Source organism: Oryx dammah, unplaced genomic scaffold (genome assembly GCF_014754425.2).
Source record: "Oryx dammah isolate SB20612 unplaced genomic scaffold, SCBI_Odam_1.1 HiC_scaffold_10, whole genome shotgun sequence".
Classification (NCBI taxonomy): domain Eukaryota; kingdom Metazoa; phylum Chordata; class Mammalia; order Artiodactyla; family Bovidae; genus Oryx; species Oryx dammah.
This window is the reverse complement of record NW_024070194.1, coordinates 65,730,749-65,749,878: the sequence shown is the minus strand read 5'-3', so window position 1 is coordinate 65,749,878 and position 19,130 is coordinate 65,730,749. Positions and strand designations below refer to the sequence as shown.

At 39.5% G+C, this 19,130-nt stretch overlaps 2 protein-coding genes across 7 annotated transcripts in view; both read right to left on the bottom strand.

The window, feature by feature from the left end:
- Positions 1 to 13,740, bottom strand: part of LOC120869252 (ankyrin repeat domain-containing protein 26-like) — a 56,769-nt gene extending 43,029 nt beyond the window's left edge. Inside the window, 6 exon segments of the mRNA XM_040248434.1 lie at positions 51 to 118; positions 2,268 to 2,405; positions 3,969 to 4,075; positions 10,357 to 10,530; positions 10,691 to 10,805; positions 13,332 to 13,740. Of these exon segments, the coding sequence (XP_040104368.1) occupies positions 51 to 118; positions 2,268 to 2,405; positions 3,969 to 4,075; positions 10,357 to 10,530; positions 10,691 to 10,805; positions 13,332 to 13,561 (832 nt within the window). The 5' untranslated portion in view covers positions 13,562 to 13,740.
- A 497-nt stretch (positions 13,741 to 14,237) lies between these two features.
- The window catches only part of LOC120869251 (ankyrin repeat domain-containing protein 26-like), a 72,619-nt gene continuing 67,726 nt past the window's right edge, over positions 14,238 to 19,130 (bottom strand). For 4 of the 6 annotated variants that reach the window (XM_040248432.1, XM_040248430.1, XM_040248431.1 and 1 more), the window contains 2 exons: positions 17,258 to 17,303; positions 15,989 to 16,230 (listed from right to left, as the gene is read on the bottom strand). In XM_040248432.1, coding sequence (XP_040104366.1) covers positions 16,094 to 16,230; positions 17,258 to 17,303 — 183 coding nt within the window. In that variant the 3' untranslated portion in view covers positions 15,989 to 16,093. Of the gene's footprint in view, positions 16,231 to 17,257; positions 17,304 to 19,130 lie in introns of all 6 variants that reach the window. The other 2 variants (XR_005722501.1, XM_040248429.1) reach the window with 1 other exon arrangement.

Below are 19,130 nucleotides of genomic sequence, written 5' to 3'. Positions count from 1 at the left end.
CTTTTTCTATGGTAGAATCACCAAGAGTAACTCTTTAGCAGATGACATACCTGGGTTGCTATTTTCAAGAGGAGTTTTAGGTCTCTCTTCTTTATATTCAGAAATCATTTGGAGAATGCTATGCATTAAAAATGTAATAAATAATATTTTAACACTAATATGAAAAACAACTATCAAATTCTTAGATCATATCTGACAAGGTCAGAGATAGTATCAAAACTTCAATTGTCCCATACATTTCAAGTTTCTAAGTTTTACAAACTTTTATTTAGCATGTATTTAAAGGAGAAAGAAAAGGAAGATGAAGTAGTCATGAACTGAGGGCAGTATAGCTCTGTTAATTAACTAGATTTAGCCTGGCATATGAAAACTCTCTTGAACTTGGAAATCCTAGCTCTGTAACCAGCTGCTCTTTGTTCCTAGTTAAGTTGCTTCTCTTCACTTCAAAGTCTTCCTCTACACAACCGGGATCTTACTGCCTTATTTCACAAGGGGATTAAGAAGATTTAATGAGCTAATATGCCCCCCAAATGCTTGGAGAAACAGTCAAAGGTTGGAATAATTTGTTCTTGAACTTTATTGCTGGAACTACTTTGGAATTCCAAGTAAAACCCAATCTGTGTTTTTTTCATATGTTTAACATTCAAGGGTTGCACGAAACTGTTATTAATTCTGGTGATTAGCTATTCTTTGTGGTCTGTAATTTAGGGAATCTCAGCTCTTATATAATGTGTACCTTAATTTATTTATAAAATATGAACTCACTACATTAGATAACATAATTAGCCCCCATCATTGCAGCTAATCACGCCAAGAGCTAATCATAATCCAGACCTGGCCTGGACCACTACCCTTCCTTCTCTACCTACTCAAACTCTGAACCAGCAGATCTTTCTGACAATGATGCTTAATCTCCATGATCGTCTCCAATTCACTTGGAAGATATATTCCTACTCCTACAGTAGATACGGGCAAGTCCTAGACAGGGCTTACCTCTCTGAATTCAACCATCTTACTTGAGATTTAGGGATTTCTGGTGAATGGGTTCCTTATAAGGCAGACTCTGAAAACATTTAAGGTTGGAGGCAGACATAAATCCTTTGGAAGATTTTCATCCCACAGAGGGCCAACCGTAATTTAGGAATCTCAGGCAAGCCAGCACCCACTACCCTAGGAAGGATGATGGGGAGCCTATGACCTAAGAAAAGGTGCCCCCGCAGGACTGAAAGCTGCCTTGAGGTTCAGGTCTAGAAACCGAGGAGAAAAGGAAGTCTGCTCAATTCCTGCAGGAGGACTTGAACCTCTCTGACAGTCTAAAATGGTCCCCACTGATATCTGCTAGCAGAAAAGATAAATAAGAGCCTCAACCGCACCTCATCGTGAAGATATAGGCTTACACGTGGGCTCCACATAAGGCTTCTGAGTGTGGGGGGGAAGCTAGGAGGCCCAGCTGCCAGCCCTGGGTGCTGGTGCTTTGCAACAGTGACTTGAGCTACAAGCATACCCATGAGAACAAAGAAGCTGTGACTCTGACGTTGACGTGAGCATCACCATGAAGACTGGGGAACCTGGGCCCGCGGGGCAGCCTGGGAGTAAAGGTCAACTGTAAGCCGACTGCAGGGCGAGGTTCTTCCTTTTTTTTTTTTTCTTTTAAAATGACTTATTAAAGGCCTTTATAGAGCCACATCCAGACGCCAGATCAGCTGCCAAGGAGACCCTGGCAAGACTAGTTGTAGTAGCAGTGCTACAGCAGTAGAATCAATACAAGCCACAGAATGATGAGAATGAATTATTTTTTTCCCTCCAAATGACGTGTGGAAGAGGACCGTCTCATTGATCTTAGGGAATCCGCAGGGTTCTTGGAAAATTCAAGCAGGAGCAGCATATAGAGAGGTAAGTCCTCAAGGGAAAACACAGGATTTGCTGCTGAACTGAATATTTCAAGACCCAAATAACTAGTTAGAAGTATCACAACTGTGACACTATTTGTACCCCATACAGAGAGGTTACACTGGGAATGAAATGGCTAATGTTAGGCTCTCTAAGGATCAAGGTCTACATGTCCTGAGATAAAGAATCCCGAACCCACGGCCACATGTAACTAATCGGCCTTTGCTTGGCTTTCAGCTGATGAGGGGGAACATCTCACCACCATTCCCAAACTGCCTGCACCAAACTGGAGCTCTCACTGGTGAGGTATTAGTAACAGTTAACATTATTTTTGGCTCCAGTTTAGTGATAATTGGCATTTTAATGGGAACACTTACATATTAAAGCCACTAATAATAGCATAGTCTTCTGCAGTCCATCCAAAAACATCTTGAGAAAAGATGTCAACACCTTGCTGAAGAAGAAGACCAACTACATGTGTTGATCCATAATTGACAGCAAGCATGAGGGCTGTTCTAAAACAACAGAGAGATGACTTCAGCCTCAGGAAGTTGAGTTAACTTAAACAACTTGATACGCTTAATTTGATACGCTTTACCAAGTTAACATCTTGCCTTTCCATGGAGAACTGACAATTTACAGGCTCGTGTTCATCTTTGTAAACTATCTCCAAGGTTAAAATGAAGGGATGGAAAAGAGGCCTTCCTGTCCCACTGGGATGGCATGCAGCAGCAGTTACTATTTCAAAAGTCCCTGATGGGGACTTCCCTCGTGGGCCAGTGGCTAAGACTCCATGTTCCCAATGCAGGGTGCCCAGGTTCCATCTCTGGTCAGGGAACTTGATCCCACATGCTGCGACTAAGAGTCCCCACAACTAGGACCCCACGCAGCCAAATAAATAAATAAATAAATAAATGTTTTGTTTTTTTTAAAATAATAAAGTCCTTGATGGACAAAAAAACAATGTTGAGGTCACTTATCTGAGCCAGGTGACTATTTAAGGGATGAATTCCCCATTTCCTCCTTAGTCTGATATATTAGGCTTCAAAGTCAGCTGGAGGTTGGGTTAAGGAAAGGCTACTGGAAGGTTTAAAACAAAAATATTAACAATAATGGGAATAAAAACAGTTATGGTGGCAGTTAATGATGTTGATAAGCATGTGCTAGGCACTAAATGAAAAAACTATATGTAAAATCTTTCTTACACATAGCCAACTTTGAAAGATGCATTACTATTCGCTTTTTGTATCAGGAAACTTATTTGCTGATGATAAGTAATGTGCCCAATGATAAGTAATGTTAGGGTCATACCACTAACAGGCAGGAAAGCTAAGAATTGAACCCAGTTTGAATCGAAAGCCCATCATTTTCATCTGTACCATCTACCTCTGACTTCTCTTTGTTAAAGGAACTGTTTATCCAATTAAAGCTGTCTTTCTTCCTTCTAGTTGCATTAAAAATGAAAACATCAAAATGTACTACAAATGAAAAAGGATAAAAACTGATGAGCCCACAGGATCTGGTGACAGTGATTAATAATGACTTTTTCGTTGCTGTTGTTGTTTAGTTGTTAAGTTGTATCTGACTCTTTTGCAAACTAACAACATCAGCATTCTCCAAAGAAAGTAATTTAATGCAAAGAGTTATCCAAAAGACAAAATCAAGTCCTTTATGTGTAGTATGCATCTTTTAAAAAATATATATATATACAAAGTAGACGTTGAAGAATTATTTAAAAGAATTAGGAAATTCAATACTGTCATAAGGTAAACTAAAAAGCAGAATCAATATTTTATAAAGCTAACAAAACTAATATGAAATCCCTCAGCTACTATAAGATGGACCAAAAAAACAAAAAAGACAGGTTGCATATGACATTAGTCAGTATTATAAAGGAATACGAATCCTGCTATATATTCCTGCTAAATACTGTTGTTCATAATTCCCAGTCAGAAAAATTGATTTTCTACCTAAGTGATGATGTGTTGATCACAAACAAATCTTCTTATTCATTTAATCTTGGTATTACCACCCTAGAACAGCACAAAGGTTTTTAAAAAGAAAAAGAACAACTGTACCTTTTCAAGTTATCAACTGCATGTGTATTTGCTCCTTTTTTTACTAAAAACTCCACCATTTGTTCTCTCTTTTCAATTATAGCAAGTAATAGCGGTGTGAGGTTATCCTGTAAAACAGGGAAAACCATTTCTAATGTACACAGTTAACCTATTTTTAAACTGAAATTAAAATTGTGCAATAGATTCTCTGAACTGAAACATATAACTCAGAAGGTAAATAAAAGGGAGCCCCCTCCTCATCCCCCTGTCCACCTTCTTTCTCTTTAATACACTCCTCCTCTGGGCCTTCCCTAGTGGTCCAGTGGCTAAGACTTGAGCTCCCAATGCAGGGGGTCTGGGTTTCATTTAGCTACTAAATCAACTGCATATTTTAGGAACAATGCTGAGGCAGAAATATATATTATCTGCAGCACGCATAGGGGCTTCCCTGGTGGCTCAGAGGTTAAAGCGTCTGCTTCCAATGAGGGAGACCTGGGTTCGATCCCTGGGTTGGGAAGATTCCCTGGAGAAGGAAATGGCAACTGACTCCAGTATTCTTGCCTGGAGAATCAAATCCCTTATGATTATACAGTGGAAGTGAGAAATAGATTTAAGGGCCTAGATATGATAGATAGAGTGCCTGATGAACTATGGACTGAGGTTCGTGACATTGTACAGGAGACAGGGATCAAGACCATCCCCATGGAAAAGAAATACAAACAAGCAAAATGGCTGTCTGAGGAGGCCTTACAAATAGCTGTGAAAAGGAGAGGCAAAAAGCAAAGGAGAAAAGGAAAGATATAAGCATCTGAATGCAGAGTTCCAGAGAATAGCAAGAAGAGATAAGAAAGCCTTCTTCAGTGATCAATGCAAAGAAATAGAGGAAAAGAACAGAACGGGAAAGACTAGAGATCTCTTCAAGAAAATCAGAGATACCAAGGGAACATTTCATGCAAAGATGGGCTCGATAAAGGACAGAAATGGTATGGACCTCACAGAAGCAGAAGATATTAAGAAGAGGTGGCAAGAATACACAGAAGAACTGTACAAAAAAGATCTTCAGGACCCAGATAATCATGATGATGTCATCACTAATCTAGAGCCAGACATCCTGGAATGTGAAGTCAAGTGGGCCTTGGAAAGCATCGCTACGAACAAAGCTAGTGGAGGTGATGGAATTCCAGTTGAGCTGTTTCAAATCCTGAAAGATGATGCTGTGAAAGTGCTGCACTCAATATGCCAGCAAATTTGGAAAACTCAGCAGTGGCCACAGGACTGGAAAAGGTCAGTTTTCATTCCAATTCCAAAGAAAGGCAATGCCAAAGAATGTTCAAACTACCGCACAATTGCACTCATCTCACATGCTAGTAAAGTAATGCTCAAAATTCTCCAAGCCAGGTTTCAACAATACGTGAACCGTGAATTTCCTGATGTTCAAGCTGGTTTTAGAAAAGGCAGAGGAACCAGAGATCAAATTGCCAACATCCGCTGGATCATCGAAAAAGCAAGAGAGTTCCAGAAAAACATCTATTTCTGCTTTATTGACTATGCCAAAGCCTTTGACTGTGGATCACAATAAACTGTGGAAAATTCTGAAAGAGATGCAAATACCAGATCACCTGACCTGCCTCTTGAGAAACCGATATGCAGGTCAAGAAGCAACAGTTAGAACTGGACATAGAACAACAGACTGGTTCCAAATAGGAAAAGGAGTACGTCAAGGCTGTATATTGTCACCCTGCTCATTTAACTTATATGCAGAGTACATCATGAGAAACACTGGACTGGAAGAAGCACAAGCTGGAATCAAGATTGCTGGGAGAAATATCAATAACCTCAGATATGCAGATGACACCACCCTTATGGCAGAAAGTGAAGAGGAACTAAAAAGCCGCTTGATGAAAGTTAAAGTAGAGAGTGAAAAAGTTGGCCTAAAGCTCAACATTCAGAAAACGAAGATCATGGCATCCAGTCCCATCACTTCATGGGAAATAAATGGGGAAACAGTGGAAAGGGTGTCAGACTTTATTTTTAGGGGCTTGAAAATCACTGCAGATGGTGACTGCAGCCATGAAATTAAAAGACGCTTACTCCTTGGAAGAAAAGTTATGACCCACCTAGATAGTATATTCAAAAGCAGAGACATTACTTTGCCGACTAAGGTCCATCTAGTCAAGGCTATGGTTTTTCCTGTGGTCATGTATGGATGTGAGTTGGACTGTGAAGAAGGCTGATCACCGAAGAATTGATGCTTTTGAACTGTGGTGTTGGAGAAGACTCTTGAGAGTCCCTTGGACTGCAAGGAGATCCAACCAGTCCATTCTGAAGGAGATCAGCCCTGGGATTTCTTTGGAAGGAATGATGCTGAAGCTGAAACTCCAGTACTTTGGCCACCTCATGTGAAGAGTTGACTCATTGGAAAAGACTCTGATGCTGGGAGGGATTGGGGGCAGGAGGAGAAGGGGAAGTCAGAGGATGAGATGGCTGGATGGCATCCCTGTCTCGATGGACTTGAGTCTGAGTGAACTCCGGGAGTTGGTGATGGACAGGGAGGCCTGGCATGCTGTGATTCATGGGGTCGCAAAGAGGCAGACACGACTGAGTGACTGAACTGAACTGAACTGTAGCATGCATAACCTATCCAAGGATGAACATGAGTATACTCATAAGGTTTACAGACAGTCCAGTGGGAATATTATTGTCTATATGAACATGCGGACAGAAAACTTTTTTTTTTTTCTTTCAAAAAAACAAATGTGGGAACCATGTTTTACTGCTTTCTCAGAAATGTCTCCTGGAATTTAATCTTACTCATTCTCTCCTCCTTGCTTGCTCTTCCCGGACTCACCCCCCCTTAAGACAGGTCAGCATTAGCCAGATGCTATCTGCATGCAAAATGACCCCCCCACACACCTTATCTTCAAAGACTTTTCTTGATGACTCTCATGTGATTACCTCCAGACCTCCAGGAGGAAGCTTCCACAATCCCCCAATTCTGGTCTTTGTCTTGCTTTAGTGCTCTTAGTTAAAGATTACAAGATAAGTTACCAATAAAAATACGCTCAGCATTTTCTTGGGCATTTGCTCTTCTGTAAGCTCTCCCTGCTCTCTCTCTCATAATCTTGTGTGTTTCTGAGAATTATTCAGTGCGAAACCACCACAATCAACTTAAAAATTCTAATTCGAAAAATTCAATCCCATTCTTAAGAGATCCTTTCAAAATATGAAATCGATGACTACTTAGATTGTCTTTAAAACCTTGAAATATTTATCAAAATAAACTATAAAACAAAACTTGGAAACTCAAATGCTTATGGAGGAAAAGCTGGTGAACTGAGTAAGTGAAAAAGCCAGGTGAGGCCAGTAAACCCAAGAACACATATCCCATATCGAAGGGGTAGCCCTGCACGCTGACCAAAGAGTAGGATGGGCAAGGGGGACCAGATTTGGTTTCTGGAGAAGCCGGAACTGCAGACTTCTGCATGAGTCTCCTAAATTTTAAATGTTGACTTAGTGTGTCAACTAAACGAAACATACCCAAGAGCCATGTCTGGTCTACGGCCCACTTGTGGTTTCACGTTGACTGTTTCCAAACAGGTAGATATAAAGCAAATACTTGTATGTGAAACCTTTCCTTTCTTTAGTATCATATGTTTCACAAAAATATGGGCCCCAATATGTAATAAATACGGCTATTAATACTCATAACTCAATTAAAAATAAATTCTTTTAAAAAGACTCATAACTCACACATGAAGAATGTTTCCACTGCCTGCTAAAATTATAATCTGTCTCCAGAATTCTTCTAGATTGTTAATCAAATGGATAATGAGGTCCTAAGACTGCTGAAACTAAATTATTAAAACAATTCCCATCTGTACTGTTACTAACTTCATGGATTTTAAAGCTCTCATCTGCTTATACCAGGGATCAGCAAATCTAACAGACACACTGCAAGAGTCTGTCCTGCAGATGACACCAAAAAAGGCTCATGAGTTATTATTACTGCAGTCAGGAAAACCCTGTTGCTAACAAACATCTGTTGACCTAATGACCTAATGATCATAAGAGAAGGTGCAAAATCCTTAAAGGCTCAGACTCTACAGATGAAGTGACTTCGCCATGAGCAAATCTCTAAAGACTTCTGGAGTGCCACTGAGTGATTAGTGGTTGGAAGGAAAAGGAGTTATTGTTCAAGCCAATAGATATTTCCAATAATATTTTTTTAACTTCTCAATCACAGGGGCAGAGAAAAAGTCAAGGCTAATATTGCTGGAAAGGAGGGAGCTGATGGAAGTACCTAGCATTTATCAAACTCCAACTCTTCTAGAGATTACTTTTCTTTCAGATAGGTGCATTTAGAAATTACACTTATTCACTCCATAGTTTTTCATCAAGGACTGTATCAGAATCTCAAGGAAATAATTCTAAATACACAGGTCCAAGCCTTCCTTGATCTATTCAGCCAAAATCTTCAGAGAATAGCCTAGGCTTATTAATTTTTTTAAATATATTTTCCCAAATGATTGCAGTTCACCAGCACAATCTACCAAGAATAAGTGCAGTAACCACACCAGTCTCATCTCTCTTACCCCCAAGGCCAATTCCTTCTATTACTTGAGGATTTGAAAAAAAAGAAAAGTGTAAGAGGTAAGAGTCATCAAAACTGGAAATTCTTTCATTTTCCTCAGTAAACAGGGTTAGAACAGGGACTGGTAAACTCAAAAGGCAACCTGATCTCATTATTTATAGACCCCTTACTTTCCATCAAGACATTCTAGATTGGAGAGCAGACTCTAGACTCTTATCTAAATGGCTGTTTCTGCCAGAATAGGATAAGATGTTAATTATTTGTTCTTCTCTCTTATTTCCCACTTAATTGCCACCTGTTCACTGCCAGTCTGACTTCCTCAGAGTCTTCCTAAAACTGGTATCTAGGCAAATTTACAATTCACTCACTCTCTTTTTTAAAGTAACAGCTATTATCCCTGAAAACTGAAAAGCACCTTACAGAAATATATAAACTGAAGGGAATAAAAAGCAAAAACTAAAACCTCGGGATTCCGTGGTGGTGCAGTGGCTGGGTCTCAGTGCCCCCAGGAAAGGGGGCCTGGGTTCAAGCCCTGGTCAGGAAACTAGATCCTGAATGCTGAAACTAAGCCCAGCACAGCCAAATAAATAAATATTAAAATAAATAAATCCTCTTCTTGGTATTTCCCAATTGCCAAAATTCCAACTTCACTTGCATTTTTCACTTGCTTGCTCCTTTTCCTTTCCTTTTACCCTCTTAAGACTTGGGCTATGAGAGATAAATCATGTTTATATAAATCATTTTTCATAAAATGGGAATTTGTTAACAGCAGCAAGATTTCTATTATGTTGTAAAATGCTTTTGTTATGTTTTAATTTTAAGACAAAGTCTACTCAGAGGGAAATTTTGTTTCACTGTGTTACTTTAGACTCATTAGGGAAAAAAAAATCAGCTTGAGTGGGGGAATATATTTGGAAAAAGTTCTGCCTTTAACAAGTGCAGTGTTACCACAAATATCTGCCATAAACACATGAATGAACACTCTGCTCTCTAATACTTCTTTAGAAATATGTATAAAGTGAAATCTTAAGACAATTTGGTTCTTTCAAAATACTTTCACTCAGGGAAGGCTGCAGCTTCCAAACATGGAAAACTGAGCCCACCTGTGAGAGTGGAGGGAGTTCCTGGTGGGGCTGCAGCTGCAGGACATCACGTGTGTCCTGGAGAAAGAGCAGGAGGGGCGGCTTCGCCATCACCAGCTCCACACGCACAGCTGCAACCCCACTGAGCAGCTCCCTGGGGCTGAGCGCGGGAGACCCCGAGGTGTACACCGCAAACCAAGTGGTCACCAACACAAGTGAACGCCCTTGCTGGGAATCAAACGTGACCTGACCCTCTTGGCCGGATCTCAGAACCAGGGTCCTGGAGGGCTCAGGGCTCCAGGCCTGCTGCCTCCCAGGCCCACTTGCACTCACCCGACTCTCCCTCATGGGCATTGGGTCTCCTTCCTCCTCCTACCCACCCAAAGGGGCACCCACCCATTCCCTGAGCCCCTGGAAGCAGCCACTCCTCACATCACTTCACTCCCCCCAGGCCTTCATCATTTGTGGGCTCTGAGCCTACCACCCACTCCTGGGCACGTTCCGATGGGAAATCTTCCTTCTGGGGTAGACGGCTGGCTGGGAGACAGAGCTTTGCCCTCTCTGTGGGCTCCAACATTTTTCCCCACCCCCTGCAGTGGCTTTGGAGTTGTTTCCATGGTAACAGGGCTCGAGGGACACTATTCAGTTTACTTATTTACATAGTTAGAAATAAAACACTTCTAGTTTAAAAAAATGCTTTGCAAATATTTTGTAAATAAAGTTGGTTGAGATATACCTTGTTCCTGGCTTCTATATTGGCATCAGAGGAAAGCAGCTTTGCTGCAAGTGAGATATTCTGGCAAAAGACAGCATAGTGAAGAGCGGTGTTCCCACTGACATCCACGACATTTGGGTCGGCACCATGCTCCAGCAGAAGAGTCGCACACTCCTCTTCTTGGCATTCTACGGCCTGTCAGTGTTGTGCCAAGAAGAGAGTGTAAATTCTAGGAATTCAAAGTAAACAGTCCACAAGCTTCACCGGTTTGCTATATCTAAATGAGATGAATTCACTTTACTCTCAGTAGTTAAATCACATCCACCTCGTGTGGACACGGTTCGCTGCCCCATACCTTCATCAGCGCGGTCCTGTTTTCATTGTCACAGAGGTTAAGCAGGCATTTTCTCTCCAGGAGGAGCATGACCACCGCTGAATGGCCATTGGCACAGGCCAAGTGGAGCGCAGTCCTATGAAAGCAAGAGGAGTTTTCGGGAAACTGTAGTGTTACTGTTTCAAAACAAACAATTGTTCCTGTGATTGAGACATTCAGTAGCATGCTATTCCTATCGCTCTAAAACAAATATTTCGTTTCCTTCTGGAGAAAGAACATTATATATTAGCATTAGCTCTTCTTAACACAGTAATGAAAGAACAATCTACTTGAATAGAATGACCATGATCTTGAGATTCAGCTCAACTTGGGTTTGAATTTGACTTTCACTCTGTCACTTAGCTGTCGCTCAGCCTCTCTGTGCCTCAATTTCCTCATCAACAAAATGGAGAGAGAGAAGTAGTTCTCTCACAGGACAGCACTGCGATGCTTCAGTGAGATCCATGCAAAGGGTTTAGAACCGTTCCTGGCACAGGTAACAGCTCAGTAACTGTTAGGTGATATAATCATAATTATTACTATTACTACTATTTTACAAGGACATCTCAGTGAAGTCAAAGGATATCACACCTCCTCTGCAGACACATTTTGAGGATTAGAGACAACACTGTACTTCAACAATTCTAATACGTTCATTTTCTGACATTTTAACATCTCTGACATTGGAATGAAATTTATAATTCACAATGTCTGTACAACTATAATTGGTAGCATTTTTGTTTGCACATTTCTCAGTTTTCCTGTTGATCTAATTACCATAAGGTCTTTCTCTCTAAGGTTGCTTCTTTTTAATTAAAGTACAGATGATGCATATTACATATTATATATTACAGGTACCCAACATAGTGATTCACAATTTTCATAGGTCATACTCCACTTAAAGTTATTATACGATATTTGTTATATTCCCCATGTTGTACAATACATCCTGGTAGCTGGCAGGATTTTAGTTCCCACACCAGGTATCGAACCCTGGGCCCACAGCAGTGAGTCTTAACCACTGGACGACCAAGGAACTCCCTAGATTCCCTTGACTTCTGAAAAGGCTGAAAGTTGTCAGAAAATATCAATCCTCAAAAAAATTTCTAAAAAAAATTGAAAGTGAGAAATCATTTTTATCTGTGCCACATTCCTATTAGTGCCAAAAAAGACAAGCCCTGTCTGCTACCCAACTTGCCTATAGACAGCTCGATCTACAGAGAGTTTTAAATTTATTGTGTTGTTAAAATGTTAAATCAATATCCAGATTTCTTTTCTTTTCCTTTTTTTTTTTTTTTTTTGGTGCCAAAATCCAGGAAACTCCAGAATTCTTACTTTTGAAGTCATTCTTAGAAAGGTCTTTGGGGTGGGAGGGATGCTCACAAGGAAGGGGATATATGTATACTTACAACTGATTTATGATGTTATACAGCAGGAAACAACACAACATTGTTAAGAAATAGTAGAAATAGAAAAAACAGAAGGTCTCTGTCAGCAGATAAAAAATGTAAAATAGGAATCTGAGTTTTATTCTGGTACTTTTCTCACTGTGCATGTTTGAAATGTTTGATCCATACTGTATCTGAAACTTTTTGGTGAGATAAAAATTGAGTTACTTTTCTCATTTACCAGGTTATTTCTCCACCATCTACACACAGTTTATCCTTTCCAGCAGAAAAGGTCACCATTGTCAAGTTCTAAAGTTTTACATACATTTGGGTGTTTGGGCATTCTGTTCCATTCGTTTATCCATCTTTTCAGTTGTTAATAAATGAACACTTTGTGGGCACTTATAGCACATTTTGACATCTAGAAAGGCAAATCTTCCTCTACCATACAAAACTTTTAATTTCACCACCACAATTAAAGACAGCATATGTAACCCAAAATCTTTGAAACCATGAAATATTGATTTGGTTTAAATATAGAAAGACCACACCTCCTAAGAACATGTCTTCCTATTCAAGGACACAGCCAGCTGCCTACTTCAAAGCTGTCTTCTAAGGTCCCTCAGCAAAGAACACATATACCTAAGTGTACACTGATATAAAATGGATATTGAATTGTATCTGAAGGATTTTTAATCCAGAAGTTTATCTGGCATGGGTATTATTTTGCTCACTATGCAGTTTTCTGTAATATATAACCTTACGGTATAAAAAATGTATACATTCAAAATAAGATACTGACAACATCAGAAATCTCTCCACTGCCATGAGCCACAACAAGGCGATCCATGAAGAAGTGCTTTCATAAATCACATGAGAAAAAATGTGAGAGCCAGGCGGTTCAGAAGATTTCTTCAAGGCTATATAACTTGAGAGCTTTTACTCATGAGTACATCATGCTAACCCATGCAAATAAAAAGTAGGAGGAAGAAAGGAAAAACAGATGCTATTCATGTTTCGTTTCATTTCTGCGATTACCGACATTCAGTTAAATGACTTCAAAACTATCAGGAAAGCTCTATAAGGGGAATTATAAGTGAGTGGGTCCAAAACCAGCTAAGGCTTTTTGCTGCCTATAAAGTCTGCGGGGGGCTGGATCCCAGGAAGGTATCCAGGAGCCTTGGAGGGTAAACTCACAGGAGGGGATCTCTGCCAGGCCCTTCTACCCCGCTTACCTGTTCATCTTGTCCCTGTCGTTCAGGCCATTTTTTCCAAACAACAGAACATGCTCCACTTTGGCTACGTTGCCCACAATGGCAGCTTTGTGGATCTTTCTGAGGTCTTTGTCTCGGATGCGGTACCCGGGCTGGAAGTTGATTCCACGACCTCTGTCTCTCACCGGGTTGATGGAGGAGCCAAAGGGCGACACACCCTTCTTACTCCCAAAGCCAAAAATCTTCTTCATCGCAGAGCCCACGGAGTCCAAACACACCTCACCTCTCCCTCAGCTCTTCACAGTCCCCTAAACCCAACACAAGCGCTACAGATAAGTCAGAGTGGTCCTGCCACAACCTCCCAGTTGGGAAGCTCAACGGTTTGGAATCTTTCATCCCAGAATGATCGTTGCTAAGCGACACCTCTAAACACATTGCCTGTGTGCACAGAGGCCTGGCGTGCCAGACTGCCCAGTGCTCATATGCAAGATCTGTAAGTTCATTTCCTGAAAGAAACAAACAATATCAATAAACCCTTACCTAAACTAAGAAGGAAAGAGAGGAAACTGAAATAAATACAGAAATGAAAGTGACATTATAACTGTGTAACTGTCAAAATAACTATAGTATCCAAAGCAATCTACAGGTTCAGTGCAGTTTCTATCGAATTACCAATGGCATTTTTCACACAACTAGAACAAAAAATTTTACAGTGTGTATGGAAACAAAAGACCCCAAATAGACAAAGCAATCTTGAGAAAGAAAAGCAAGAGCCGACAGAATCAGGTACCCTGACTGCAGACTACTCTGCAAGCTTCAGTAATCAAAACACAGTACTAGCACAAAAACAGAAATATATTGAATGATCAATGGAACAAGACAGAAAATCCAGAGAGAAATATACGTACCTGTGGTCAATTAATCTAGGATAAAGGAGGCAGGACTATACAAAGGAGAAAAGACAGCCCCTTCAATAAGTGGTGCTGAGAAAACTCAACAGCTACATATATAAGAAGGAAATTAGAACACTCCCTAACATCATACACAAAAATAAACTCAAAATGGACTAAACACCTAAATATAAGACACGTCCTATAAAATGCAGAGGAGAATATAGGCAGAACACACTCTGACATAACTTGCAGCAGGATCTTTTTTCATCCACCTCTTAATGAAAATAAAAACAGAAATAAGCAAATGGGATATAATTAAACGTAAAAGCTTTTGCACAGTGCAGGAAATCGTAAACAAGACAGACGACAACCCATAGAATATTTGCAAATGATGCAATTGACAAGGGATTAATCTCCAACATATTCAAACAGCTCAAAGAGCTCAATATCAGAAAACAAACCACCTGATCAAAACATGAGAATAAGATCAAAATACACATTTCTGTAAGGAACACCTACAGACGACCAATAAGCACATGAGGGACACCCAGAAAGGATGCTCCGCATCACTAATTATTATAGAAATGCAGAAATACTATAATGAGGTATCATTTCACACCAATCAGAATAGCCATCATCAAAAAATATACAAACAATAAATGCTGGAGAAAGTGTGGAGAAAAGGGAACCCTTCTACCCTGTTTATGGAATGCAACTAGGTACCCCCACTGTAGAAAACTCTATAAAGGCTTCTTTAAAAACTAAATATAGAGTTGCCATGTGATTCAGCAATCTCAGTCTTGGGCATATATCTGGAGAAAACCATAACTCAAAAAGGTACATGCACCCCAATGTTCACTGCAGAACTATTTACAAGAGCCAAGACTTTGAAGCAACCTAAGTGTCCATCACCAGAAGAATGGATAAAGAAGATGCGGTGCACACACACACACACAACGAAAACGGAATATTACCCAGCCATAGAAAGAAATAATAATGCCATTTGCAGCAACACAGATGGATCTCAAAATTACAATCCTAAGTGAAGTAATTCAGACAGAGAAAAACAAGTATCACATCACTTACATGTGGAATTTAATAAAAATAAGCTTATCTACACAACAGAAACCAACTCAAAAGATCTCAAAGTCAAATTATGGTTATGAAAGGGGAAACATGTGGGGAAGGATAAATTAGGAGATTGGGATTAACATACATACACTATTTTCTAGTAGTCATGTATGGATATGAGAGTTGTACAATAAAGAAGGCTGACTGCCAAAGAATTAATGCTTTCGAACTGTGGTGTTGGGAGTAGACTCTCGAGAGTCCTTGGACTGCAAGGAGATTAAACCAGTCAATCCTAAAGGAAATCAATCCTGAATATTCGTTGGAAGGACTGGTGTTGAGGCTGAAGCTCCAATACTTCAGCTACTTGATGTGAAGAGCTGACTCATCAGAAAAGACCCTTATGCTGGGAAAGATGGAAGGCAGGAGGAGAAAGGGGACAACAGAGGACGAGAGGGTTGGATAGCATCACCAACTCAATGGACATGAATTTGAGCTCACCCCACAAGATACTGGAGCACAGAGGAGGCTGGCGGGCTGCAGCCCATTGGTCGCAGAGTCGAACATGACTGAGTGACTAACTTTGAATATGGAAAACTTAACAGTGCTGGTTTTTAAATCGCTTAAGTTAGCTGCAGAGAAAATACTTAGTATCAAAAGTACTTAGATACTATTGTTTAAAAGTAGTATTTTTAAAATACCATATAAATTTTCATCATACACAAAAATATTTCCCTTTAATAAAGATTTTCTCATGTTTAACAAGAAACAACTAAAATGTCATGAAAACAGTCCAGAAGGGAAATTTTTACTATTTATCTTTCAGATCATATATTTTTTCTTCAAAATCTGTACATATTCTTGTGATGTTTTCAAAAGCAGGTCCTGAGACAGATTTGACCCATCTGTAGCTCCTAGAGGAGACAATCCATAGGATTCAGATTCAAATTCAGCAGCAGCTGGAAAGAAAGGGATTACATTTTTTATCTAAAATACTTGAGTTAACTCAGTATTAGTAAAAACAAAAACAAAAAAACAAAAATGAGTATCAGAGCTTCTGGCTTTCTCATTCTTCATTCATTTACTCAATAACTATCTGCTAAGGTGCTATGACAAACACTGGAATTACAAGATGAAGGTGACCCAGTCACCCTGAGAAATGATAATGCCATGAACTGTCAAAATAGATGAACAGACAACTTCCATACGGAGTCATAAATACTAAGACAGGTATACAAGATGGCACAAGGAACATTCAGAAGGGACAGCTGGCTTTGTGTCAATACTGCCAGCTTTTTGGTGGAGGTGCTATGGAAGTAGCTACCTGAAGGACAGGAAAAAGTACAAGAGACAGAGGGGAGAAGCACGTACAAAGACCAGAGGTGAGGAAACGAATCTGTGGGATCCTACACAGTCTGGCTGGTTAGATGCACAGCTAAGGGACAGAGTAAGGTGGTAAAGAGATAAGGCCAACTACTTTGGAAAGACCCAAATTGATGCAGGTGTTTGGAGCTTTTCCTGAGGGCAAGAGATAAACTAGTGACAAAGTCAATTACACAGAAATTATAAAGTCACCCACCAAGTGACAGCTACGCAAACATGACTGCTTGAGTCTGGCTGTTCTAGCCTTAACCACTACCAGACACTTGAGACATTGATGAACTCCATGCTTTCTTAGAATGGTGTCAGGGTGCAGATGGACAGTTCCACAGCGATGGCAGTAGTAGAGAAAGGATACAGCCAGAAATAAATAGAAATACATACACCTTTTGAGATTTTTTTTAAACTATGGAACACAATGAATAAATGAAGAATATTTTTCACTATGACTGCTCATGCTTTCACATTTTTCATTAGCTACGCATAAGAAAAAAACATTTAACACAGCATCTGTTATCCAAACAATGGAAAGAATTGCCATTTTTTGTTTACAGTGTATCTCAGAAATCAATGTCTAAATTTAATTCATACATTTTGGCAACATACCTTCTCTTAGTTCTCTAGTTATACTCCTGTCCAACTCCTGCCGCATCTGAAATAAGTCAAATATTATTTATCTTTATTAAGCAAGAGATATTATCATAGGAATGTTATACAGCTTACTAAATGTGACATTTAAATAATATTTTTAGAGACTAGACCTAACTTGAAGATTGCTTAAGTAGAAAAATAATCACATAAATAAAAGAAAATAAATTCCTACTTATTCCACTTATAAATAACGGAGAACATATATATGGAATGTTATTTAATCTAATAAAAAGTACAATAAATATCAGTCTATCGAGTACACATAATTTCAAAGAATTAGAGAATGACCCATGATCCTAGGAATGACCCACAAGATTACCATCTTCTCCCCCTAACAGCTCCTGCCCTAAATACATACTCCTGAGACCTTTATTTTGATTTCTAGGTGAGGATCCTGTTCAAATCGAGGAAGTAGTTTGAGTTGAATGTTATTAAGGAGAACACATATGCAATTTTCTTTAAACTTTTCCATTTAACAAAAACACAAAAGATGAGAAAATTATACATAAGAAAACAATGTACCAGCAAGTTTTTATTCTAAAGGTGTGTAGTGAGAAGGATTAACACATAACTGTTAGTTTCCGAACTACTTCCCATAGAAGGGGAAGGTCCCACAGGGGTCACTGCAGGGTTGTGGAACTGAGAAGTCACAAGTGCAGGACCTCTGGCCACTCCTTTGGCTAAAAGGCTTTATACTTCTCTCTGTTTTATATAACATGGTTCCACACAAAAGTTTGTTTTTTTTTTAAAAAGAAAGGTTGTTTTCTTTGGGAAAAAACAAAACAAAACTTTTTTAGGGTATGAGAGTCATGATTTAGGCAAAGTTCGTAATTCTACAAAAGAAGTAAGAAAGCCAATGACTTTCTTACTGAGTCCAGAGTCCTATGCCAGCTACTTCCTCAGATTAAGAAAAAACACATAAATTTTTAACTATAATGCAGAGAAAATGAATATGTAAAACCTTCTTACATAGTTTAATAATGCTTGTGGCATGACATGACATAGTAGCTAACTAAATCATGTTTTAAAGGCAAGAATAAGAATAAATTATTGTCAAACTCCTATATGTAGCAGTCAGTTGATACAGTTAATTTATAAAGCATAAATTTTTTAAAAACACATGACAGGAAAAAAGGAGAAAAGTTTCAAGGTGAGGACTTATACTCCTACCCTCCTTATGAGAGGTGAGGAGATTTACCTAACAGGTGAGTTTGGGAGAAGGAACTTCTCCCAAAGTGCTTGCTTGGTTCCAAATCTCTACTTTGAAAAGATGTATGTGCCCACAGCACCATGGACTTGGGTGTGCAGTAAGCAGCCTGCGCCTGGGACGGAGGTCAAACATTTGCTTCCTCCTCTTAGGCCTGCGTGGGGAAGTGTCTGACTTGGGATGAAGTGTTCAGAGGCCCGCTGTGACTGCACAGCTAAAGCACGTCCTCCAGTTTCACAGCTCTCAAGTACTAAGACCCAACGTAGATGCAGTGCTGTCAAAGAAACCTTAATTGCTCTCTGACGATGGCAAGAAGCCAAATGAGGAAACAGGCTGAGACTGCATTTAACAAGGGCTACTTTTCTGTGCATCACAAACATCAGGAAAACACCATCAAAACCATAAACCTGTGTGCACTGACTGAAATAGATATTTTAATCACAATGATTAACAGTGAAAACTGGTGGCAAGTTAAAGACTCCCCATCATTGCTATCTTAGATAGCATTCATCCAGGTGATGTCAAGACAGAGACAAAGTGAGCTTCATTTATAATTTTTAAATGTTTGAATTAAATACAAATCTAGAAATATTCTACAAATGCTCAGCAAGATTGTCTTTT